The sequence below is a fragment of the Theropithecus gelada genome, chromosome 11 (genome assembly GCF_003255815.1).
Source record: "Theropithecus gelada isolate Dixy chromosome 11, Tgel_1.0, whole genome shotgun sequence".
In the NCBI taxonomy this organism is placed as follows: domain Eukaryota; kingdom Metazoa; phylum Chordata; class Mammalia; order Primates; family Cercopithecidae; genus Theropithecus; species Theropithecus gelada.
The window spans coordinates 91,589,475-91,613,696 of NC_037679.1; the positions used below are offsets into that span (position 1 = coordinate 91,589,475).

Below are 24,222 nucleotides of genomic sequence, written 5' to 3' on the forward strand. Positions count from 1 at the left end.
CCGAGCCCGCGCGGCGCACACTCAGTCCGGCGGCGCCGCGTAGCCGAGGGAGCCCGCCTGCCGCGAGCCAGGCGCGGGGCGTCAAGGTCACCGGCCCGACGGGGCGCACGCGCCGCCATGGAGGCCAAGGTCCGCCCGAGCCGGCGCTCGCGCGCGCAGCGGGACCGTGGCCGGCGCCGGGAGGCCGCCCGCGACGCCCGCGCCCAGAGCCCGTCGTCGGGCGAGGAGCCCGAGTCCAGCCCCGGCAAGGAGAACGCAGGCCTCCGCGGCGCGCCCCCCCGAGGCGCCGCCCCCGCGCCCCGCGCAGCGCGTCCCCCGCGCCGCCGCCGCCGCGAGTCCAGCTCCCAGGAGGAGGAGGTCATCGACGGCTTCGCCATCGCCAGCTTCAGCACCCTGGAGGCCCTAGAGGTAGGTGGACGGGCACAGCTTCGCCCGCGTCGGGGCGAGAACGGGGCCCGGAGTTGACGCGTTGGGCGGTCCCGGGACCCCTGGACTTGTGACCGCCCGCGCCGTGGGCACCCCTGAGGGAAGCCCCGGCTACTCTGTCCCCGTTCCAGGGACCCTGGGTGCTGACCGCTCTCCCAGACCGTCGCATCTGGAAGACACAGCAGCGTTGGGTGGGTTTAGGGACGTTTTGAGTTTCAGAGGCAAAGAAATCGACGCTCAGAAATCGTGGGCTGTCTGACAGCACCGTCGGCCTTTTATCAGTTGTGTTTCTGTTGCCAGCGTATCGCTCTGCTTGGTTCAGGACGTGCTAGGGAGCAGTGCTGGATCTTAGGGAGGTGGTGATAAAATGGATACTCCGCGGGCCATCCCGTTCCCTCCTCCCTTCGAGGGCTCTGCTGAGAAGGGGAGAAGGAGGGTTAATCCCAAGACCCCTCTTGGTGACTGTTGCTTGCTGCATGGTTAATAGGTTGGCAAAAAATACTGCTTGTCTGGCTGATGGACAATATTTACTGAGCAAATACTGCCCCTCTTGCGTGAACCCAGCTGAGCAGCGAAGGAAATTAAATGCTGTCCCAGAGTTGGGGTGGGCACTGTCTCCCCAGGACGGGCCTGGGCAGGAATGCTAGCCAGGTGTCCTCCACCAGGGCAGAGACCCCCTCAGCGAGGTGTGTCTCTTGTGGCACTTACTTTGGGAGACCCTCATCTGCTGGACTTTGACTCCCAGAATCACCCTATTTCCAACCCCTCTCACTTTTCCAGGGGCTTGGGAGCCCATGGCCTGAGATCCCCCTGTCTCGGAAGCTGAGCTTTGGGAAAAGGGGAGATGGCTACTGCAGGCCCCTGAGGCAGCAAGTCCTCTTCAAGTTCTCATCCAAACTCTCCAAACTAGAGAGCCTTGGGTCAGGGCTGGTGTCCAGGGAAGTGGCCCCAGAACAGGTGCCGCTTCATGTCCCGAGTGCACGGGCAGAGCTGGGGCTTCGTGTCCCGAGTGCATGGGCGGAGCTGGGGCTTCGTGTCCCGAGTGCATGGGCAGAGCTGGGGCTTCGTGTCCCGAGTGCACGGGCAGAGCTGGGGCTCCTGTGGGCCCAGGACGCAGGGGTGGTGCTAGGCCCATCACACAGCCTGGCCATCCTCTGTCGTGCACACTGGGTGACTCCAGGGCTGGCACACGCCATGCTCTGTGCTGGGACGGGATGGCCCTGGGGCTGTCTTCTGCTCTCTCAGTGGTGATGATGACATGGACTGCATGTGTACTGGGCACGTACTGCGCTCGGCTCCTGCACTGCAGCTGAGACCGCGACGATGCCCACCTTCCAGAGCCGTCACTGCCCGCCCGCACCTCCTTGCTGCTCCAAGCGGGTCAGCCCTTGTACTCTGCTGTTCTCTGCCTGCTTGATGTTTGGTGCCTTTGTGTCTCTGCAAAAATGTCACCTCGGACTCCTCTGAAGTGGTGCCCCCCACCCCCGTCAATGTTGCCCACCTTCTTCCTGTCATCTGCGCGCTGCGAAGCTGTTTTAGGATGTCTTTGCTCTCCATGTTTGTCTCCCGCAAGAACTTGTAAACTGAAGGAGAGCAGACACTGTCCTCTGTGTCTCCTATGGGGTCTGGTGCTGGGAAGAGCTCCGCGTGTAGAAAGTGCCCGGGAGACCCAGGGCCAATCCCAGGCCCATGTGCTTTGCCCGCAGTGGCTCTGACTGGCTGTCCACCTGCTCCAGCAGGGTCACGTGCCGCCACCTGCAGCCAGTGGGTTCAGTGGGTTTTGGTGACTTCAACTTAGACCAGCGGTCCCCCAGGTCATAGTGAGACAAGTCTGCTTCTGCGTGGCATTAACACAGCCACGGCACCCCGGGGTGGTTTCATGCCCCTTCCTCTGCCCTTCGGAGCCTGCCTGGGAAAGTACGGGGCTTCTGCACAAGTCATAACTTCATGATCGTCCCACACGTGTCTCTTGGTTGACCACATTTTTTGTCAAAGTGTAGGGGTTTTTCCCCAAAGTTCAGATAAATCATAATCATATAAATAGTAATGACTGATTAAGTAAGTATTCTCTCCACCTGAGCTGCCCTTCACAGGCATCAACTCGTTTACTCCTGGAGGAGCAGCCTGCCCTCGGCTCTGCCTCCTTCTCTCACAGTCTCTCTGTCCCCACCCACGTCTCGGGGGCTCTTCCTACTCTGGGATGCTGGAGGATGGGACACTCAGGAGTCGGAGGAAGCCCTTGTAACCCCAGAGGCTGGCTCGTGCCCGCGGGACACTGCAGTGATGTAAACAACCAAACACAAGTGTAGACTTGTCGGGAAGGTGTAGCCTGCCTGCGGGAGTCCTGTTACCTCCCCCCAGACCCCACATGTGCTGGGACCAACTCCCAGCCCCGGCCCCTGGGGCAGGCCCCCCACTCACAGCCCCTTCTTCCCCCAGGCAGACCACCCTCCCTGCCTGTCTCAACAGGGCCCCCTCGCCCTGTGCCTGGGGCAGGTCTCTGTACCTCTTTTGTGCCCCATGCAGGTCCCTGCCCCTTTTCTGTGCCCTGGATGGGACACATAGGTCGTTCTGTGCCCGAGGCAGGCCCCCACACCCGTTCTGTGCCCTGGGCAAGCCCCCGCCCCCTTTCTGTACCCTGGGTGGGACACACAGGCCATTCTGTGCCCGAGGCAGGCCCCCCACACCCATTCTGTGCCCTGGGGAAGCCCCTGCCCCCTTTCTGTACCCTGGGTGGGACACACAGGCCATTCTGTGCCCGGGGCAGGCCCCCACCACCTGCACGTTTATATGTGCTCCTGTAGCGGAGGAGGAGTCCCCCCTTGTCCTGTCCCTGTGTCTGTATGTGCTGTGAACACAGCAGGCGCTCCCTAAATGTTGGCGGTGGTGGTTGTGGGCTGAGGAGGGCCAGGGTCTGGCCTGGCTCAGGGTGTGCCTGCAGCCCTGGAGACAGCATTAATGATTAACGGAGGATGGAGACGGGAGCCCTGTGGCAGGGCTGAGGACCTGCAGAGGGGCGTGCTGGACTGGGTGTGCTGGGGTGGGTGGGGCGGTATGGCTGACCTGAGCCAGCCGTCTTGATTTTCTACTCTCAAACCAGGGGCAGTGGTTTGTGGGGACAGGAGGCCTGAGGAAGCCCTGCTGGCCTCTCCGTTGCTCTTGCTCTGACCGGGGACTCTGGGTGCTTGGGAATATGGCTCTTGCTGTCCCTTTTGTATCCTGTGACGGCTCTGTCCCCTGGTTGTACTGACCAGAGGACACAGGAAGCCCCCTGCCCTTGAAGCAGTGCTGTGACCGTATGTGCCCGGTCAGTGCTGCTGTTCTCTGCCTGGGGTCCTCCCAAGAAGGCTGGGGTCTGAGAGGTGTATCCAGGGCTACGTCAGACCGCCTCTTCCCAGATGGCAAAGGCCATCCTTATCTGGCCTCAGGCCACAGAACAGGTTGTGCCGGTCCCTATATCTCCCGGGAGATAGGCCAGGCCCGCTTAGCCCAGTGGGCTGCACCGCCCATTCCCGCATGCTGGCCACACAACCCCAGCGATGCTGGCCACAGTGCTCTGGGCTGGGCCTGGGCCACAGGGAGGTGGCACAGTGCCCGGGAGTACATTGGCCACCAGCTTCAGGCGGACACCACCATTCTGGTTTGGTGTCTGTAAGTTTTTGTTGATTTGTATTTTTCAAACAACAAATCACTTTCACTTGGTGACTTTCACCTGGTTCACACATCAAGCTCCGTAAGAAGGTGTGTGCTGAAGCTTGAGCTGTTCCCTGACTGGCACACGGCCACTCAGAAGGTCCACGTGTGTCCCGGGAATAAAGGTGGAAGGAAAGCACCCAGCATCCCAGCTTGGTGGCCAGCGGCCTCCTCTAACGCCTGTGCTTCCACATTCTCTGCTCAGCATAAACCACAGGACATCACCCAAAACGCTGCTGAACCTGCTGCTGCTGAACCATGCACAGACAGGCGGGAAACTTGTGCTCGAGAAACCCCAGGCTACTGATTGTGTGCGGCCCCCGGCCTCCCAGGGCTGTCCATGGGCGAGCTGTGACCCCTGCTGAAAATGGCCCAGAACGCTGGTGGGTTTAGGGTGTGAGCCTGGAGCCAGTGGGCCTTGGCCAAGGGGAGGGTACAGGTTTTTGGACATAGCCCGTGGTGGGGAATGTGAGAGTGTGAGGGACTGGCCCAGGCACCTTCCTGCCCTGCCCTACATCCTGGAGGCTGAGCCAGGTGGTCTGTCTGTGAACCCCTAGTGGGCCTGGTGGGCTTCACAGAGTGGCCAGGATTCCAGGAGCAGAGGCCCAGGCATAGAATCTGGGCTGGCTCTTGGCTGCTTGGGGCCGGAAGTATGACCTGGCCATGTCGGGGCTGGGCCCGGCCCGCCGAGCACTGCATGTGGGGCCTGACAGTGTCACTTGGACCTCCGGGCACCGCTGAGACCACACTGTTGGTGGTGCCAGTGGGGGCTGAGTTTGTGCCGGGGGCGCTGTGAGTCCACGCCTGGCTCAACTGTCAGACAGATGGGGGTGGGGCTGAGACCGCAGACATTTGGGCTCAGTGAGGAGAGCCAGGGAGAGGGCAGGCTTCGGCCCAGGGAACTCCTTGTGGCTGCTTCCTGGTCTCCAGGTGGGGAAACTGAGGCCCAGCGAGAGGAAGTGCTTTACCCACAGCCATGGGGCAGGGGTGTGGAGCTGAGCCAGGGCCCGCCCTGTGACAGTGAGGGGCTGCCTGGAAGCTGTGTGGATTCCTGTTCCTCCCAGAGAGTCTCTCAGCCGTGGGCAGGGGCTGCTCCCTCAGGGGAGGTGGATGCAGGGGCCATGAAAACAGTCGCTGGCCCCTCGGTCCACGTGGGTGCCCGCCACCTGTCCAGGCCCTGTCTGGGGGCCAGCAGCTCCCCAGGCCCTGCCATGGCTGGAGCAGGGCCTGCACCTGGCCGCTTTGGCTCTGAGAAGGGTTCTGCGTCCTCTGCCTGTGGCTCTGCCCCTCGCGGGCCCTGCCTGGTGGTTTGCTGGCCTCGGGGTCAGAGCTGTTACAGTACGATGGTCCCCGGCCCTCTTCCCCATCCCCTCCCGCCTGGATCCCCTCCCGCCTGGCTGCTTGGCCCTGTCACTTCTTGGCTTAGGTTTCCAAGGCCTTCCTGTCCTTGCTGTGGCTACGCCGCGTGCCTGTGCGTCCGCACGTGCTGCGCACCTTTGCAGTCGGGGTCTCCCAGGGGTCCCTGTGACTCACTGCACAGTCCTCCAGCAGGGAGCCAGACCCACACCAGACCCGGGCTGGCCCCACCCCCTCTTTCCCGGACTAGACTCTCATGTCCCAGCTGCCCCAGCTGCCCCAGCTGCCCCAGCTGTCCTGACGGGAGATCTGTCCCCAGATGTCCCCCATCTCCTGCCTTTGTGGGATTGCTTCTCTAGAGAAAGAGAAGTGCCCAGAACTGGCCCTGCTGTCTGTGGGTGGCAGTTGTAAGGCTCCTGATGGTCGTGAGGGCCTGTTCCCTGCCGAGGGGCCCGTGTTGGGTATTTACCCGGGCTTGTGTTTTTGTCACTCTGGAAGCCTCGTTTCGCTGTGTTTTCTGGCTGGTTGTTGCTGTTTGTCTAAGAAAACTTCTTCCCACCTGGCATCTCTACCTGGGCACTTTGTTGGATTCTCTCGTCAGCACAGACAGTTTCTAGGGGACTCTTGGGGGGTTCCCATAGGCCCTGCTGGCATCTGCACATGGCTGTGACGTTGCTGCTTCCCTGCATCTGTGTTGCGGGACTCTTCGCGCCTTACTGCGTTTGTGTGTCAGGAGCGTGAGGATTGGTGTTGCTGTTTGCGGGTATCTGTGTCCCTCCCTCCTTCCCTGTTTCCCGGCATTCTGATGGGCGCACTGTGTTTTGCGGGATGCGTCTCTGGTCCAGCATCAGGTAGGGGTGGCCCTGCTCACCCAGCTTATGCCGCCTCCCTGCGCTTTCTTCCCAGGCCCCACGGCACCCATGCTGCTGCTCTCGGTCTGTCCTTGAACTCCGGACGTGGCCCTGGCATCTCCTGTGTTGGTGGAGTCTCATTTTGGGTTGCTTTGCCGATGGTTCGGAGTTTTGCCGCCCTGTTTCTAGTAGAGTTACTTCCGCTGGTTCTGCATTTTGGTTGGGAACTTTTCATCTTTTTCTGTAACGACAAAATGGCATAAGAATTAACCGCTTTCTCAGCACCTGGACAGAACATTTGGGTCCCAGTACTCCAGCCCATTTAATGGTGACCAGTTAGAGGCCCTAAGTCAGCATGGTTTGGGGTGGGGACACGGGTAACGAGGGAGGGGCCACGGGATCACCTCATTAGAAGTGGAGGCTGGGGGAGAGGAGCCCGGGGTGCCCTGGCCAGGTCAGGAGGGCCTTCTAAGTAGGAGGACCACAGAGCTGGGCCAGGGTCCCGGGGCGGACCCAGCCTGGCTGCTCTGAGTCAGAGGCAGCCACAGGAGGAGCCCAGCCCACCTGAGTCCCCAGGAGCCCCCTGAGTCCTGCAGGAGGAGCCCAGCCCACCTGAGCCTCTAGGAGTCTGAGTGACCCCTGTGTCCCAGGCTGTCCTCTCCCTCCGGGCTCCCCCTCCATACTCCCCTACCCAGATGGCACCAGGACCCCCTCTGGCCTCAGCTCCTGCATATTTCAGGAGCCCACAGATGTGACCACCCTTCAGTGCGCCAGCCTCCTGCCCCTGTCAAGATGAGCTCAGTGAGTGGCCCCAGGCTAGAATCCAGGCTCTGGGCCTCGGGACCTCTGGGGCGCCACCTCACCCCTGCTGAGGCAGTCCCGGGCTGGGGATCTAACCCTTCTCAGTGGCCCAGGGTCAAGCCCTGACTGCCCCTACGTGGCCCATGACAAAGCCATTTGTCCCTAAACAAGGGTCAGCATGTAAGCAGCCCCCAGGTCTCTGAGGGAGGGCCAGGGCTTGTGGCGTGCGATGTGTGTGTTTGTGCCCTGCATGTGCCTCCCCGAGAAACCCCTCGGGCCTGATGTCCTCCCCGGCCCCACCCCAAGAGCATGTGGCATCTAGAGTGGTCGTGTGGCAGCAGCTGGGAGGCCCATCGCTGAGCCTGGCCTGCACTCCCTGGGAGAGCTGGCCCACAGGGCCTCTGGGGAGGGTGCCTGCTGTTTCTTTGGGAACCTGGGGAGGTGGCCGGTGGGGAGAGCTGGCCGTCCAGATCTGTCAAGCCCCACAGCTGCGTGCCCCCTGTATGGGTGTGGGTCCCTCTCCGGGCCCCGCGCTCACGGTGAGGCCTGTGCGGGGGGGCACGGGGCAGGGGGCTGTGTCAGGATGTGAGAGCAGTCAGAGTGTTCCAGTGGGGAGGCCTGCAGGACCCACAGGCCCCCAGCCACCCTCGCAGAGGCTCCACAGCGGCCACCTGCCTGTCAGACACCTTCTGGCCAATCTCTGGAGGTCCCAGCTGGAGGCTGAGCTACAGGCTGTCCAGGACTGCAGCAGAGTGGATCTGTGGCTGCCCATCCCTCCCGGCCCCTAGCCCTCCACTCTTGTCCTTCTCCAGACCCTCCAGGGAAATGAAGAGGATGGACCATCCCCACACACGTCCTGGTCTGCCCCTACCAACCCCATGTGGGGATGTGGGTCGTGGAAGTCTGGGGTCTCCTGCTGTACAGCCTGGAACGTCCAGATCCCGTGGGAGCTGTGGGAAGTGCTGGGGCCCCTCGAGGCGCTACTGCACAGGGCCCCCCATCCTGGTCAGCAGGGTGGCCCTGGGTGGGACTTGGCTGTGCCCCTCCCTGGGTGGGCCTTGCAGAGCTGGGTGGGACTGCGCTTGGATGGACACCGACCTGTTCTGGGGGAGGGAGGCTGGAAGCTGAAGAACCATCAGGTGTTGGTGTCCCTGTGGGCCAGGACAGCTGGAGGTGCAGCTGCGGCTACCCTGTGTGATGGATGGAAACTGAGGCTTGGCCATGGTACTCACCCCACTGTGGGCTGGGCAGAGAGGCCGACAACCCCAGCCAGGTCCTGTGGCCACCTGCTCATGCTCCCGTCCACTCAGCAGGCTTCCTCCACCCTCACCACGGCAGGCTGGGCCCCTTCTGCCTGTGTATGTGACCAAGGGTACCTGCCACCTCTGTTGTCCCCTGGGACAGTGCTCTGTGCTCTGTAAGGCCTCCAGGAGCCTGGGTGGCCAAACTGGTCCCTGGGACTGGTGGGCCTCATCTGGCCTCGGCAGCTGCCCCGCCCATTCCAGACCTCTGCCCAGGTCTTGCTGCTGCACAGTGGAACCTCCAGGGCCAGCCCGGCAGGGTGGTGCTGGGCAGCAGTGGTGCTGGACCTCTGGGAAAGGCCAGGTGAGCTGCTGGCCAGCAGGGAAGAATTCTGAGCTGTTTTGCTTTCCCTGACGGACTCTACAAGCATTTATTGAGCCCTGGCTGTGTGCCAGGCCCTGGGCCAGCCCCCAAGATACACCCACAGGCCCCGTTGCCACTGAGTATTGGGATGGCAGTAAAGAGGCTGTCGTTGGAGGCTAGGAGTCACAGAGGAGACCGTGAGGGCTTCTGGGGAGGAGTGCAGGTGTGAGGGGCAGCACCGAGGGAGGAGTGCAGGTGTGAGGGGCAGCACCGAGGGAGGAGTGCAGCTGTGAGGGGCAGCACTGTGGCATGGCGGTTCCTGAGATCCCGTCAGGAAGGGCACGTGTGGCAGGTGGTACTGGTTTGGGGTGCCTATGGCAGGCTGTCTGGAGACGGCTGGGGGCTGTGGCTGGGGGACTGCAGGGCTGGGGGTGGGGCACTGCGCAGTACCTAAACTCCGTGAGATCAGGGCAAATGGGGCACTTGGTTCCACGTACCTGTAGAGGACGACAGGCGCCCTCCTCTGAGGAGTGTGAGGGGCAGAACAGCCACCGAGCCCCAACTCTCTTGGCGTAGCAGAGCTGTGCTGATCTGGTTTGTGTAGAAAGCTGGCCTGTGGGGTGGATGGGGTTCCCCAGAGCTGTGCTGGCGTCAGAGAGCAGGCTGGGTGGGCTGCTGGTCCCTCTGCAGCCCAGACAGGCGTTGAAGTCTCCATGCCCGTCTTCCCAGCCCACGTGTGTACCATGTGTGTGCACCCAGGACCCTCTGGCCAGAATCCGTGGTGTCTGGCTCAGGAAGCACAGGCACTGCCCTTTGGACTCTGCAGGAGCCATCAAGTGTCTGGGGCTGGGAGCCGCACGCTGTGACCCTGCCCCACTGAGGCCAGAGGGGCGCCTGCCCAGTCTGTGGCCACCACCTTCCCTCTGTTGAGAACTTGGTCCTGGCTGGGCGGCTGTAGGTAGCAGAATAACTGAGTGTGTCCCAGGCTTACGCGCGGCCCCACCACCAAGCCTTGCTACTGAGCGGTGGTGACAGTGATGGAAAGGGCAGCAGTGCCCCGGCTCCAGGCCCAGGCACAGCTCCAGGACTTCGTGTGCGTCACGCCCACTCCCCTTGGCAGCCCCCATGGCGGGTGCTGTGCTGTCCCCATGCTACAGATGAGGAACCTGAGGCACAGCCATGCAGTCACTTCCTGCATCTACACTGCTGGCGAGTGGCTGAGCAGGATCAGAACTCAGGCATGGGCTGGAGGCTGGGGCTCCCCCTCTCTGGCCTGGGCCCATGGGGCCGGCCTCTTTGCTCCCTGTCCTCTGTCCCCCGTAGGGCCAGCTGGTCCTGCTGTGTGTCCAGACTGGCCTCCAGGGAGTCCTGGCCCTGTGGCTGTCCCCTGTCCTGGTCCCTCCACCCACCCAGTCTACAGTTTTCTAAATCAGACGTCGTCTAACTGCTTCCCTGCCTGGGAGCCCAGAGCCCTGCAGACTCTGTCCAGCCCGGGACAGCCTGTTGACACTCTTACAGGGAGTCCAGGCCCTGCAGACTCTGTCCAGCCTGGAAGAGCCTGTTTGTGCCTTCACAGGGAGCCCAGGCCCTGCCACAACCCCACCCTCACTAACCTGTCCTGCTGTGGCATCCCCCACAGCCCTTGGCGCCTGCCCCAGTTGCTGCTGCTCGTACCACAGCAGGCCTCTGGCTGTCCTCGGGCAGACCCTAATCCCATGCCCCACTTACCTGCTTGCTACACCCTGTCCTATGGCCGGCATGGCTGCGTGCCTCTCCCCAGGGACCGTGTGGCTGGGAGCCGGTCGGGGAAGGAGCCCAAGGGGCCTGCAGCGACTGCCCAGGGAGGGGGACCGTGATGTGGACCAGGCCCCTGACGTGGACTGGACTGGGTGGGGGCTACATTGGTTCCCCTGTGACTCTCCTCCCCGAGACCCTGAGGTCAGAAGTGGGTTGGCCTCTCAGTCCTGTTCATTCTTGGGGCTCAGCCCCTACCAGCCCCCAGCCCTGGGGATCGTCAGTTCTGTGGGCGCAGCTGGACTGGAATCCCGGGATAAAGGTGGGGCCGAGCGGCGGCTGCCCCTGTGGTCCTCGTACCCCAGGCCTGTGGCTTTAGCGACACCTGGCTGGCGTGGGCCCGGGCCGCCCCCCCGTGGCTGAGGAAGAGGCTCTGTGTGTCCCAGGCTGCTGCGTGGGATCGCCTGTGGCAGCTGCCAGCAGGGGTGAGTGGCTGGGGAAGGGGCTCCCAGGGCCAGGAGCCTCAGAGACCAGTGTGGGCTGACAAAGCCCAGCCCCGGTGGTTGGTGCACCAGGTGCCCTTGCTGCTGTCGTGAGTTCACAGGGGCCAGAGTGAGCCACAGAAATGAAGCCTGAGCCTGCCTTCCGCTTGGGGCCAAGGCCTTGAACAGGAGTGAGAGAGGCTGCTGTGAGCAAATGCACGGCCCATTCCTGTGCAGGGGCCGGGACAGGGGTCTCTGGAGAGGTTGGGGCCCCAGCAGTCGACTCCTCGTCATCCCAGCAGTGGTGGCCACACAGCAGGGCCCATCATGCAGGACGGCCCTGGAGCAGGACACCCAGGCCGGTGGCTCCTCCCCTTCCTTCGGCTGGCTGCCCAGACGTCAGCTTACAGGGTCCTGCCCTGCATCCCCTCTTTGGGGACAGCCTCACCTGCCCAGTGTCTCCATCTCCTGGCTCCTTTCTGTTCTCTTCATCTAAATCTAAATCCAAAAGATCTCCCTTTCTTTTTATTCTTTTCATTGTGAGGAAGTCCGTGTGTACACAGAGTGCACGGACGGGATGTATGTTCGTTTTGAAGTGTTGACCTCCCAGGTCTGAGTGACGCGTCCCTCTCAGTGTGTTGACCACCATCCTGATGTGTCCTCATGCCCCAACCTGCGGCAGCCCCCCAGGTTCTTAGGGACAGAGGGGTCAGCTGCCTGCTTTCCCCTGCTGCCAGCATTGGTGTGGGCTGTCCCTCCAGGGGGCCTTTCTAGAATCCTTGGCAGGCCCCACTGGTGGCCGGGGCAGGCTCCAGCCCTTCGTCACCTCCCTCCTGGCAAACTGCCACCCTGGGCCATCTCCCTGGTGCTGCCTCAGCCCTCCATACCCGGCTCTCCATGCCTGGCCCTCATGGCCACCCAGAGGAATCCTGCAGAAGGCCTTTGGTTTGAAGGGCGAGGCTGCAGGCCACAGCCAGGTGTGATCCGTGGCCTTCCAGTAAATTGGAGCTGGAGGGAGGAACGCATCAGTGAGGCTCCGAGTTCACAGCGGGACTGACCTCCAGGCGTGGCGCGTGACAGTGGCCTGCTGGTTGGGCTGGTCAGAGGGTAACTGGGCAACCTCGTTCACTCTCCAGGCTCAGCCCCTATCAGACGATTCTCCAGGCGTGGCTGGACTGGAACCCTGGGATAAAACCAGGGCCAAACAGTGGCTCCACTGTGGTCCTCACACCAGCCTGCCCCTCACACCATCCCCACTTCCCTGCTTCAGGCCTCACGCCCACTATCCCCATGCACGGAATGGGCTGTGCATTTGCTCATGGCAGCCCTTCTTACTCCTGTCCAAAGCCTTGGGCCCCGAGCGGAAGGCAGGCTCAGGCTTCATTTCCGTAGCCCACTCTGGCCCTGTGAACTCACAACAGCAGCGAGGGCACCTAGTGCACCAACCACCGGGGCTGGGCTTTGTCAGCCCACACTGGTCTCTGAGGCTTCTGGCCCTGGACCAGAGGACCCCTCCTATCCTCTCCCGCTTCTGTCCCCACCCCCTCGTGTCCACTTGCCATGCACCCTGCATTCACACCTGTCCTGGCACCACTCCATCTCAGGCAGCACTGCTGTTCTCCCTGGCACCGTCACCAATGGCCTGGGTCTCCGACTTGTCTCCAGGTAGCTCTTCCCGGCCCACACAGGGCCAGGCCACAGCCTCCACAGCTCCCAAGGAGTGGGGTGCAGCAGTAACGGCCAAGCTGGGCCTCACAGTGCCCCGCCCCCCCCCCCCCCCCCCCCCGGGAGCCCTGACCCTGCCTCCCTGCCCCTAGAGTGCAACCACGTGCCCTCACTGGGTGTTCGGGAATCTCAGCCGTCCCTGAGAGGCAGTAGCCACCATGCTTGTGGCGGTCCTGCAGGGGCAGCCCAGCTCCCAGCTGCTGGTCCGTTGCTAGGCGAGAGCCACAAGCCCGCAGAACCACATCGTGGAGGCCATGGGAGCAGCTGGGCACAACCTGGAGGCCTCTGGAACAACTGAGGTGTCAGTGAGGCTTGCCGGGCAGTCCCCGTGGGTGCTCGATGTGGGGTCCCCATGGGAAAAAACCGGCCAAGGTGACATTGGGACACCCTGGGCAGGGGGGAGACGTGGGGGCTGTCGCCCACTGGGTGGGTGTCAGCCAAGGGAGAGAGAGGTCATGGTGGGAAAGGGTCCCATTCCCACCTTTGCAGCTGGAGGGGTGATAGACCCAGTCCCCACATGGGGCTGTGAGTGGGGCTCCCTGTAGGGTCTCCTGTGTCAGCTTCTGTTCAGCTTTTGACCCCAAGGCAGAGGGGATGGCGGGGCACAGGCCACCACAGGACCTGGGTATGGGAGGCAGCCGTGCCACCTGAGCGCTGAGCGGACGCTCAGGTGCTCTGCAGAGAGAGCTGTGGGGTTTGCACCCAGACTGAACACAGTTGAGAGGCAGAGGCTCTGGGCTTTGGGCCTGAGCTCTTGGAATGACAGAGACAGACCTGACGAAGGTGTGAGCCAACAAGGTTCTGGGAGCCAAGCAGCTGCATCCTTCCTCAGCCTCCTGCCCCCAGTGGAGAGCAGCTTCCCACCCATCCGAGAAGATCCCTGGGGGTTCCAGGCCTGGCTTTGCCTGGGGGAACGTGGTCATCACTCTGGGTGGGAAGCAGAGGGGCCTGCCAGGGAGGTGAGGTCTTGGGTAGGCGGTTCTCCAGAGCCTCCTGCCTGGTGACAAGGAGGGGAGAGGCCCCTGCTGTGGTTTCAGGAGCAGGGCGTGGCCACCTGGCTGCAGGGGGTAGGCCAAGCCTGGGCGGGAACAGGCAGCCCCGTCCCCAAGAGGGGGCAGCAGCGCTCTGTGTGTGCTGGGGTAGAGTTATTTTATCTCTGTTTGCGTCATTGTAGTGTAGTTAGGAATGTTGATGGTGCTGTGTAGTAATGACGTTCAGAGAGCCAAAAGCAGTCGCATAGAATTGCTACAGGAGAATCTGTCTAGCAGTGTCACAGAAGCCTGCGCCCAGCCCTGGTGGTCCTCCCGGGAGGGGAGCAGGGAGGTCTGGGGCCCTAGCCACTACTGGGGGTACTGGAAGCCACTGCAGGGCAGTGGCCTTGCGCAGGGAGGGCCCCCACCGCGCTTTCCTGGAGGGCCCCTGTGTGGTGCCACGTGTGCTGACCCCGGTGTGCACTGCAGACCTGTGGGGGGGTTCAGGGCCTCCACTGCCTCAGCCTAGCAGGGGTTCCTGCAGCTGGGACAGTGGCCTGAGGCGGCCCGGCTGGCACCCCAGAGCTGGGCTGGGTGGTGGGTGGTGCTGGGGACACAGCTCCTGAAGCCTTTCCAGGCCTTTCTTGTCTGTGTCTTCATTCCACGCTGGGGTGGTCACTGCGGCCAGCACGTGGGGTCCTGTGTGTGTGGATTAGATAATCAGGGCCCAGGCCCAGTGCGGTGGTGGCTCATACCTGTCATCCCAGCACTCTGGGAGGCTGAGGTGGGCGGATCACCTGAGGTCAGAAGATCGACAGCAGCCTGGCCACGTGGTGAAATCCCGTCTCTACTAAAAACACAAAAAAATTAGCTACACATGGTGACCTGTAATCCCAGCTACTCAGGAGGCTGAGGCAGGAGAGTTGCTTGAACCTGGGAGGCAGAGGTTGCAGTGAGCCAAGATCGTGCCACTGCACTCCAGCCTGAGCAACACAGTGAGTCTCCGACTCAAAAACAAACAAACAAGAAGATAAGCAGGGCCTGACCCACCACTTAGCAGAGTGCCTGGCACAGCCTCACTGCGGAGAACACGACGAAGTGGGTGAGCGCGTGGCTGCTGCTGGTCTCCCTGGCTCCGTGCAGGGTCCCTACCCAGAGCTCATGTCACTTCCCGGTGCCTTTCTTCCGTGGAGCCCAGGCACCTTGGTGTGGTGGTTGGCGCCACCCATGGGGGTGGGGCCGTTGCCCAGTTTACAAATGAGGACCCTGGGGCTGCCCAGGGCACGCACTGTCCCTCAGTCCCTGGGGACTGCCCCCCATCTGGCCTGGACTCCTGTCCCGGCCCCACCCCCACCCGTGGTGTGCCCCAAGGGGGACTCCGGTCCTCACAGGAGCGGGGGTGGCCACGCTGCTGCCTGTCATGGTGGCCTTGGACGGGACGCTGTACGGTCTCTGAGCTGTACCACCAACCCCTCAGGTGTATGTGGAGTGACTGAGCCACTGGGCAGAGTGGAGTGTCAGGTGCAGCGGTGGGGCTGGCAAGGGCCCCTGCCTGGGCTTCCTTGGTCATGCCTCTCTCAGCAGCTGGGCAGGGCAGGGCAGTGCTGTGGCATTGCTGTGGGGCCTCTGAAACCTGCCAGGCGCAGCCCACAGGGCCGGCCTCACCCTGGAAAGCCCCGGAGTGGCCAGGAGAGGGGCCAGCCGCATGGCTATCCCAGGCCTGGGTACCTTTCCCACTGTCTCAGGGCAGCAGGCAGAGCGCTGGCTCGCACCTCAGGAGTAGAGTCCTGGGACAGCCCTCCCAGAGCTTCCTGGGAATGGCCTCCGTTCTCTGCAGTGAGCGTGGCTGCAGCGCTGGCTGGGGGTTTGTGGGCACAGGGGCTGCGCCTGGAGCCGGAGACGTCGGAGGCCTCTCCTGCCCGGTGTGGGCACCCACTCCTGTGCTGTCTGTTCTCTAGAATGTTCACTCAGCAGCGCTTGTGAGCCCTGCCTGGGGCTAAGCAGGGGGCAGGACAGATGGACGTTCTGGTACGGGTCAAACGGGACAGGAAACTCACTGCCTTGTGCTGGGTGGGGCCGGGGCCGGGAGGGAGCTGGAGTATGGGTCTGTGGACGGGAGGAGGGGCCGGCAGGAATCTTTATATTTTTTTGAAAGCAAAGTAACACTAAAGCAGGTTTACAGAAAATGTGGTAAATGTAAACAATTTGCCCTTGACACATGCATCCTTCTGGCCAGCTGTGAACACTGGCGATGGAGAGAGGTGTGGAGCGGGCCTGGGGGAGCATCTGTGCCCTGAGGGCACCACTCGGTTGTGCCTTCTCATATCTGCCCTTTGCCTGTCTTCTCTGACTCTTTGCCCATTAGAAAGACAAATCCTAGCTCAGCGGTGCCCTGCATGGCAGGCTGCCCTTGCAGGTTTCATAGTTACTGTGAAAGGTAACACCTTGATTTGTTCCTACTTTTGATCCAGCGCTGTGAACAGCCGTTCTCTTGGCTGCAGCCTTTAATTTGTCCAGGCTTAGACCCTCAGAGCTCAGTGGGACTGGGATTGGATCCACAGCTGCCTGGGACGGGCAGCCCTGACGGATCCTGGGTGGATGAGCAGGAACTCTCGAGACCACGGGCTGTCGGGCTTGAACAGGCCGCTCACAGCAGGGCTCTGGGCCTTGAGTGGTGGCTGTGCAGAGAGCACATGGCAGGAGCTGGGTCTTGGGGAGACAAGGAGGCTTCCTGGAGCCGGAAACAGCGGAGTTGGAGTGGCAGGATCAGCCCTCATGGGCAGGGGGCCTGGAAATGCTGCTGGGCCTCTCAGGGCCTCCAGCTCAGACTGGTGGGGGTGGTGCTTGTGTCATGGGGAGGGCTCCCAGCCGGGGAGGGCGTGGCCGGCAACACCATGGCTGTGTCCCTGTCATCTGTCCTTACTGGAGGGACAGCCAAGGTCCTTCTCCCCAGGGACGCCGTGGCTCTATGTGGGGGCGGGTCCTCCTCCCCAGGGACGCCGTGGCCCTCCGTGGGGGTGGGTCCTTCCCAGGGACACTGTGGCCCTCCTTGGGGGCGGGTCCTCCCCAGTGACTTCCCAGGGTCCTTGGCAGCAGCTCTGACGTGGGTCCTGTCCTGGGCTTCACTGCTGCTGTTTTTCTCACAGCCGTGCTCTCCCCGAGAGGATTCTATCCTTTCGTGGATGCTTGTCGCTGGCCAGCTGGCTCCTCTGTATCCTAGACTTGATGCACCGTGTATGTCTGCACCAGCCCTAGTGCTAGGAGCCGAGCCAGCATACAGAAGGTGCTTACTAGTGGTTTACTAGTAAGTGTAAACCACTAGTAAGTGTAAGTGTAAACCACTAGTAAGAGTGTGGGGGTGGGGACCCCAAAACCTAGGGCTGCCCGATGTCCACCGGCAGGGCGGGAGCTGGAGTGTCCTGGGGCTGTCCACAGGCTAGTTGGTGCTCTGAAGGAGTTGACATGGGACGAGAGGGACCAGGGGAGGCCAGCAGGTTTACAGGGGACCTGGGGGTGTCCCCAGGATCTGATAGCCCAACGGTGAGCCCTGGGAAGCATCTCTGTCCCAAATCCACAGACCCATCTGGGAGCACTGGCCAGACCCCCTCAGGCCCTCTGGAATACAGTGTCACCTGGGGAAGCACTTCCCGTGGGCTGTCGCCTGGAGGAGCACTTCTTGTGGGGCCTGGGTGTCCCCTGGAGAGGCTCCTGTGGTCCCTGGCCCCCACTGCAGGGCACTCGCTCAGTGTTGAAAGACAGCCCTGGTCTCAGCAGGGCTCAGAGGGGGCAGTCCTGGGCAGCCCTGGGCTGGCCTCCTGTGAAACTTACTGGAGATTCCCTGCTGGGCTAAGCTTCGTCGGGCCCCTTTGCTGGCTGAGCCCTGGGAAACTCCCACCCCGGTCCCACTTCGGCATCTCACCTGCCGTCTTCCTTCCCCTCAGAGATGCCCTTCCCAAGTCTGGAGGCTCCTTCCCCTGAGAGCTGCTGAGGTGGGTGCTGTCCCAGGTGCTGTCCTGGGCCCAAGGCCCTGGGGTCCCGCCAATTAACTGGCGTTTCCCTGTCTCCCTGCAGAAGGATATGGCCCTGAAGCCACATGAGCGGAAGGAGAAGTGGGAGCGTCGCCTCATCAAGAAGCCCCGGGAGTCGGAAACCTGCCCCCCTGCGGAGCCGAGTGAGATCAGGCGGCCCCTGGAGGCAGGCAGCCCCGGGCAGGACCTCGAGCCCGCCTGCGATGGGGCGAGGAAGGTCCCACTGCAACCCTCCAAGCAGGTGAGCAGGTCCCTCCCCGACCGGGAGCTCTGCGTCGGGTCAGTGCTCACCGCCCTGGGGCCACGCCAGCACCTGGACACCACCCCATGTGGCCCCCGGGCCTGCCTGGCAGCGCGTCCATCGTTGTCAGGCTTGGGGTGCAGGACACGTGGACAGGGCTGGGCTGAGCAGAGGCAGGAGCCCGCTGGGTCACGGAGGGGTCGTGACGTGCCTAGGGCCACAGCAGGAGAGGTGCCTATCTGGGGCAGCAAGGCGCGCGTGCCGGGCTGGGGCGCCAAACTGATAGGCCGGCCCCGTTTCCCTGCCGTGTCCATCAGGCTCCGCCGACTACAGGTGTCCAGCGTGTCTATAAGGAGGGGTCCAGGCGCATTGCCGAGGGCTGTCCTGTCCACACGCAGCGCCATCTGCTCACGTGTGCGGCGTGGGGAGGGGAACGCTTGGTCCCGGCGGTGGCTGCAGGCACGTGACTGTGGTCAGTGGTCAGGTGCGTGGCCCAGCTGGGAACAGGGCTCTGCCTGCCCTGCCCAGGGGCCTCCTGCCCAGGAGGGGCTGTCAGAGCAGGTGGGGGCTTCCCTGGCGCGTGGGGCTCTGTCCTGGGTGCGGCTCAGCCTGCAGCTGCTTCCTCTGCAGGGGGTCCACTGGTGTGCGCCTTCCTTCCTTCCAGGGTGGGGCTCTGCGCGGTGTCCTCGGCTCCCCTCGGCCCCCTTGGGAATTGGGCTGCTGGAGAAGGACAGCATGCCTCCTGGGCCCGGGCTGGACGGGGGTTCCGCGGGCGGTGACACCTGCCCAGGTGGACACGTGCTCTTTCTTCCATGCAGGTGTGCTCCCCAGAAGGGGGGCCGCTCCCAGCCAGCCACTGGGACCAGAACGGCCCGGCCCAGCGCCAGCAACAGCTCCAGCCCAGCCAGCCCAGCCAGCCCCAGGGGTCCCTCCCAGCCCCGTCGGCACTCCCGGACCCCGGGCAGCCCTGCCAGCCCTCCCAGCGGCCACTCCTGGGTCAGCGCAGCTGGCCCCAGCGGTCACTTCTGGGCCTGAAACAGCCCTGCCAGCCCCGGCGGTCACTTCTGGGCCCCGGTCAGCCCTGCCGGCCCCAGCGGCTCCTTCCAGCCCCAGATCAGCTCTGCCAGCCCCAGCGGTCACGCCTGGCCCAGCCCTGCCGGCCGCATTGGGCACTCCCAGGCCCCAGGCAGTGCTGCCGGCGCCTGCGGTCACTGCTGACCCCGTGTCACCACTGCCGGCGCCTGCGGTCCCTCCTGGCCCCACGGTCCCTTCTGGTCCCCTGCCTGTACTGCCGGCGCCTGCGGTCCCTCCTGGCCCCAAGGCACCGCTGCAGGCGCCTGCGGTCCCTGCTGACCCTGTGGCACCGCTGCCGGCCCCTACGGCCGTGGGCCAACCCGTGTCACTGTGGCCAGCCCGGCAGGGCATCCTCAGGACAGCGCAGCCGGCCCCTGTGGTCGCTGCTAGCCCAATGCCAGCGATACCAGCCCCCACGGCCACTCCTCACCCTCCGACCACGCCGACGGCCCGCCAGCTTCCTCCCAGGACAGTGCTGCTGCCCCCGGCGGGCCTTCCTAGCCCCGTGTCAGTACGGCCAGCCCCGAAGGTCCCTGCTGGGCCAGCCCAGCCGTCCCCGGCGGTCACTGCTGCGCCCCAGGCAGCCCCAGCGGTTAGTGGAAGCCCCAGAGCAGCCTGGCCCACTCACGCCTTCACTCTTGGGCCGGGGACGGCCAAGGCAGCAGAAGCAGCCGCTCATGGGCCCGGAGCAGCCCTGCCCACCCAAGCGGCCGCTCATGGGCCTGGAGCAGCCCTGCCAGCCCCTGCGGCCGCTCATGGGCCCCAACAAGCCCTGCAAACCCCAGCCGTTGCTCCCCATTCCCGATCGTCCTTCACTCCTGGGGCAGCCAGGCCCACCCTGCCGGCCTCTCCTGGGGCTTCTCTGCCAGCCGCGGCGGTCCCTGTTGGATCTGGTGCCAGCCCGTCAGCCGCGGCTCTCGCTTCTGGCCCTGGGCCATCCCTGCCGGCCCCTGAGGTCACGGTGGACCCGATCCTGTGCCCCCGGGGTGGCCCGTCAGGCCCCATCTGTGAGCCCTGGAGCCTGATGCCTGCAGGCACCTCCCCATATGGGTTTTCCAGCCCACTCCAGTGTAAGCTGCACCCTGGCAGGGCCCTGAGGGCCAAGGCTGCCTTGCCCTTCGGGCCGGAGATGCTTTGCTGGACTAGCCTGAGGCCTTCTCTAGACAGGGCTGGGCTGTTTGTCATTGGAAATTGAGGCTCGGCTGGAGGCGGGAGCCCCTGCAGGGCCGTGATCAGGCTGAGGCCCACCACACCAGGAGGAGAGATGAACCGGCATCTGCGTGCTGCCCCGCCATGCTCCCTCTCCCCCCACTGGTGTCACAGTGCCCCCACCCGCGTTGCTGCCTGTGGTGTGCGTGCCCTGGGAGGGGAACACAGCCCCCGAGGGCGGGGAGCTTGCTGGGGGCCCCTCAGCGTCTTTCTGTGCCTCTGAATTGACAATACTGTCCTTGCATCTCTGAGTCTGCGTGCACGCTTGCCCCAGGCGAGCCACCTGTGCAGAACGCGTGAGCCTGGTGTGTGCGTGCTGTGTGCGCATGCGTGCTGTGTGCACGTGCGTGCGAGAGAGGGCGTGAGTGAGTGGTGTGCTGGGCAGGAAGGATCTGTGGGGTGCTGCAGTTCCTGCAGAATAGCCCAGTGGCGAATGGTGAAGGTGTGGGTTTCAGTTCAGGCCCTCCCCCTGGTAGTCAGGAGGTGCTGGTGTCCACCTCCAGGGCCCCCAAGCTGCAGGGGGCACACGGGCCTATCTGGTGGGTCAGGAGCTGCAGGGGACCCGGAGGCTCCCACCCCCACCTCTCAGGACTCTGCCTCTACCACCCCCGTGGGCATGCACTGATGGGTTGCCCGCAGGGTCTGCAGGTGAGGGGGAGCCCATAGGGTGGGCAGCACCTTCTCCTGGCTTCCCCACAGTCCCCCGCAGTGTCCCGTCTGACTGTTGACCTGCATGCAGTCGGGCACACTTCACACTACAAGGCTACCCCTGGGCCCATCCTGGCCCCTTCCACGGCCCCCACCTGTGGTCAGGGGTTGCCACCCCCTCAGGACTTGGTCTCGAGGCAGCCCCACTCGAGTCTTCTGGAGTCTGAGGCACGCCACTGGCCCAAAAGGGAGGGGGTGTTTGGGGGGGGCTCTGACTGTCTCCAGACCTTAGGGGAGCTGGGCAGGCTGTAGCCAGTGGCCCTCCAGAGAGCAGCGTTGACCACCTGGACGCCTGCGCCAAGTGACAGGAGACCCTGGTCCCGCAGGCCTGGTCTCGCCCAGCTGGGCGGCCTCGGGTGTCAGGAAGGGGGGGTGGGTGTCCCTGGCTCCCAGGCCAGGCAGCTGCTGACCCCCAGTTCCCTGCACTTGCTCATGAGGACCCCACACCCGCAGGCCCTCCCGGGTCCTGACCAGCCTCTGGTGCAGCATCTGCTTTGGCCTATGGGCCCCCTCGCTCCCCACCCACGCAGGCCCCTTCCTCCGGTGCTCACCTGGGGCCTCCATCCCAGAAGCGCAGGGCTTATTTTTCTGATTAAAGAAAATAAAAAGTGCCGTGCCACTATTTTTTATAACAGCATCAGCGTTTGTAATTTAAACAGACGAGCTTGTGTCTTACGTGATTTATTCCCACAAACGGCTTTTGTGCCGGGCTTGGCTCGGGGTTCATTGCACTCTGACCAAACGGGAGACCTGGAACGTCTGTTCCTGGCCTTCCTGCCCACCCATCTGAGGCCTGGAGTGGGGGTCTGTACTGTGCTCGGCATGCAGGGTGCTGGCCTCCAGATCCCCCCACCGCAAGGCTACTGTGTGGGCCAGTGTGGCAGGGGTCGAGATCCCCCTCTCAGCTCGTGCCTGGGGGACACCCATCCCCGGGGTAGGTGCCCTGGGCACTGGTGAGGGAGGGTGATTCAGCCCAGCGTCCTCTGCGCGGCCTGTCAGATGCTTGTGTTCTCACAGAAGGCCGGGGCATGGAGGGGCCGAGTCCTGGCTGCGGCACCCTGGCTGAGCTCCGGGCTAGACCTGGCACACTTGGGGTGCGGGCTTGGAGGGCGGTGCCATCTCAGTCACCCACACAAGCCATTGTCTCGCAAAGGGGCTGGAGTTGCCTTCAGACGTCTCTGTTGTTACGCATGGGGGACAGTGGTGATTTAAACAGCCTCCTGCCCTCCTTCCACGCTCGGGCCCCCGCCCCCACTGCCAGGCTCCTGTGAGTACAGAGGGGGCCGAGTGAGTAGAGTCATGTCTGGGGCAGGCCCCAACGGCTTGAGGGAGTGGGGAGGGGCCAGGGAGGGGCCATTCGTGCTGGAGCTGAGCAGTGGCACTTGGCTGCCCCTTAATGGGGAAGGCCAGGCTGCCAGGGAGGGCGGAGGAGGGCTGGAAACTGCAGCCTGGGTCCCCGTGACCAGCAGCTGGGGGTGCAGAGGACACCTGTGGAGGAAACATTCAGGACCCAGAGGGGCTCCCAAGGCCTGGCCATGATTCTGCAGCCTCCAGCTTGAACCCATTGTCTGCACTGGCCTGGGGTCAGGGTGCCACCATGGGGAGGGCAGAGACACCAGAGCCCTACGGGGCTGGACATCTGTGTTGTGTCCTGAGGCCCGCACCCTGGTGGGGACACTGCTGCCAGGTGTTGCCCTGGGAAATGCAGATTCTGTGTGGCCAGATCTTTGACGTTTCTGAAGAGCTGGAAATCCAGGTTTCTCTGGATTTGGCAATGTTGAAATGTTGGTGGTCAGTTCTAATTTTTATGATTGACTTTGCTGACCAGAAGACACAGCTGCGGGCCTGCCAGGCCTCCAGCAAGTGGGATTTAGCTCCCATCACAGGCAGCAGATCGGAGCCTGAGGCCTGGGTGGGATGTGGCTTGTTCTCTTGTTTCTGGAAGGGGTCAGTACTCAGTGGGAAGGTGGGCTTGGGTTCTGGCTGCTGTAGAGAGGGTGGGGGCAGCGCAGCCTGAAGGTTGAGGATGGAGGTGTCTTCCGGGGGGTGACTGGGGATATGGGGGAGGCTGTCTGCTGCCTGACTACAGAGACCCTGTTGCTGCCTCAGGAACTCCTCTGGAGACTGGGGCCTGGGTACAGTGCTTTAGTGACCATCAGCCTTCTGGTCACCTCTGCGGGGGCCTCTGCCCACCTTGCTGCTGTTGGCACAGGCAGGCTGGTCCCCTCCCATCTGCAGAAGGGGTTGTGGGGAGGGCGTGAGCCTTCTGGGAGAGGCCAAGGCATGTTCCTGCAGAGCCCGTGGCAGGTGAGGGCAGTGGTGGTTTTGTTGGGGGCAGAGAAGGGGAGATCGGGGTGGATTCCTGGAAGGTGGGTGACACTGAGGCTGTGGCAGTGGGGCCAACCCCACGAGGGGCCTGGAGCTCTAAGGCCCTCAGGTCCTCCCCAGGTCAGGCCAAGTCCATGAGCCATCGCTGAGCAGCCCCCAGGGAGGGCGGGGTGTGAGCGTGGGTGACCTCCCGGCAGCTGGCCCAGCATTCGCGCCTGGTGTGTGGGCCTCTGCCTGCCAACCCTCTTCTGAGGGCCCTGTCTCTCTGACTGAACCCCTCACTGCAGGTGAATAGCCGCAGTCCCACCCCCAGGCCCTGCCCTGCGTGTTAGAAATGCCACCTGCTGGGCCTTCCCCGTTTGCTCATTCAGGACCCTTATCTAGGCACCTAGGACGATGAGCTCCGCCTCTTCTAGCGTCATGGCTCGGCTCCTCCGTGTGTGGGGAGACAGGCTGGGATAGCGTGCTGGGCAACTGTGGTGAGGGCAAAGACGCAGAGGGGATGGCGGGGTGGGGGGCTACCTGGATGTGCAGAGGCCGGAAGGCAGGACCACCCACAGGTGCCCAAGGGAGACCCAGGGCCGCCCAGAAGTCCAGGGGGAGTCCTGGGGCCTCGGAGGGATCTGAACAGGGCTGCGACCTGACCCGGGATCTCCCTGGCTGCCCTGGTGTCCTCCCAGGTGGCCCGTACCAGACTGAACTGGACTGGCATTGACCGGGCCGAGGCCACCAGCCATCCTCCTCTAGCCAGAAGCTGCAGTGATAGGGGACATCCCTAGCAGTTCACAAAGCTGTGGGAAGACTCTGAGGGAGAAGGGTTTCCATGCTGAGCCATAGGCCCAGCCACGGTGCAGGGATTTGGTAAGAAGCCTCTCTGAGGGCTGGTACACGCCCTGCAGGGCTCCCTCGGGGTACCCTGGGACCTGGCAGAGGGCAGCTTCTCATCCAGCAGGGGTGGGCAGGGCCCTGGACTCTCCTAGGGCAGCACTG

At 63.5% G+C, this 24,222-nt stretch overlaps 1 protein-coding gene across 1 annotated transcript in view; it reads left to right on the top strand.

Annotated features, from left to right (window-relative positions):
* The first annotated feature begins 64 nt into the window (after positions 1-64).
* FBRSL1 (fibrosin like 1) overlaps positions 65-24,222 on the top strand; it is a 96,475-nt gene continuing 72,317 nt past the window's right edge. Inside the window, 2 exon segments of the mRNA XM_025402799.1 lie at positions 65-408; positions 17,716-17,913. Coding sequence (XP_025258584.1) covers positions 118-408; positions 17,716-17,913 — 489 coding nt within the window. The 5' untranslated portion in view covers positions 65-117.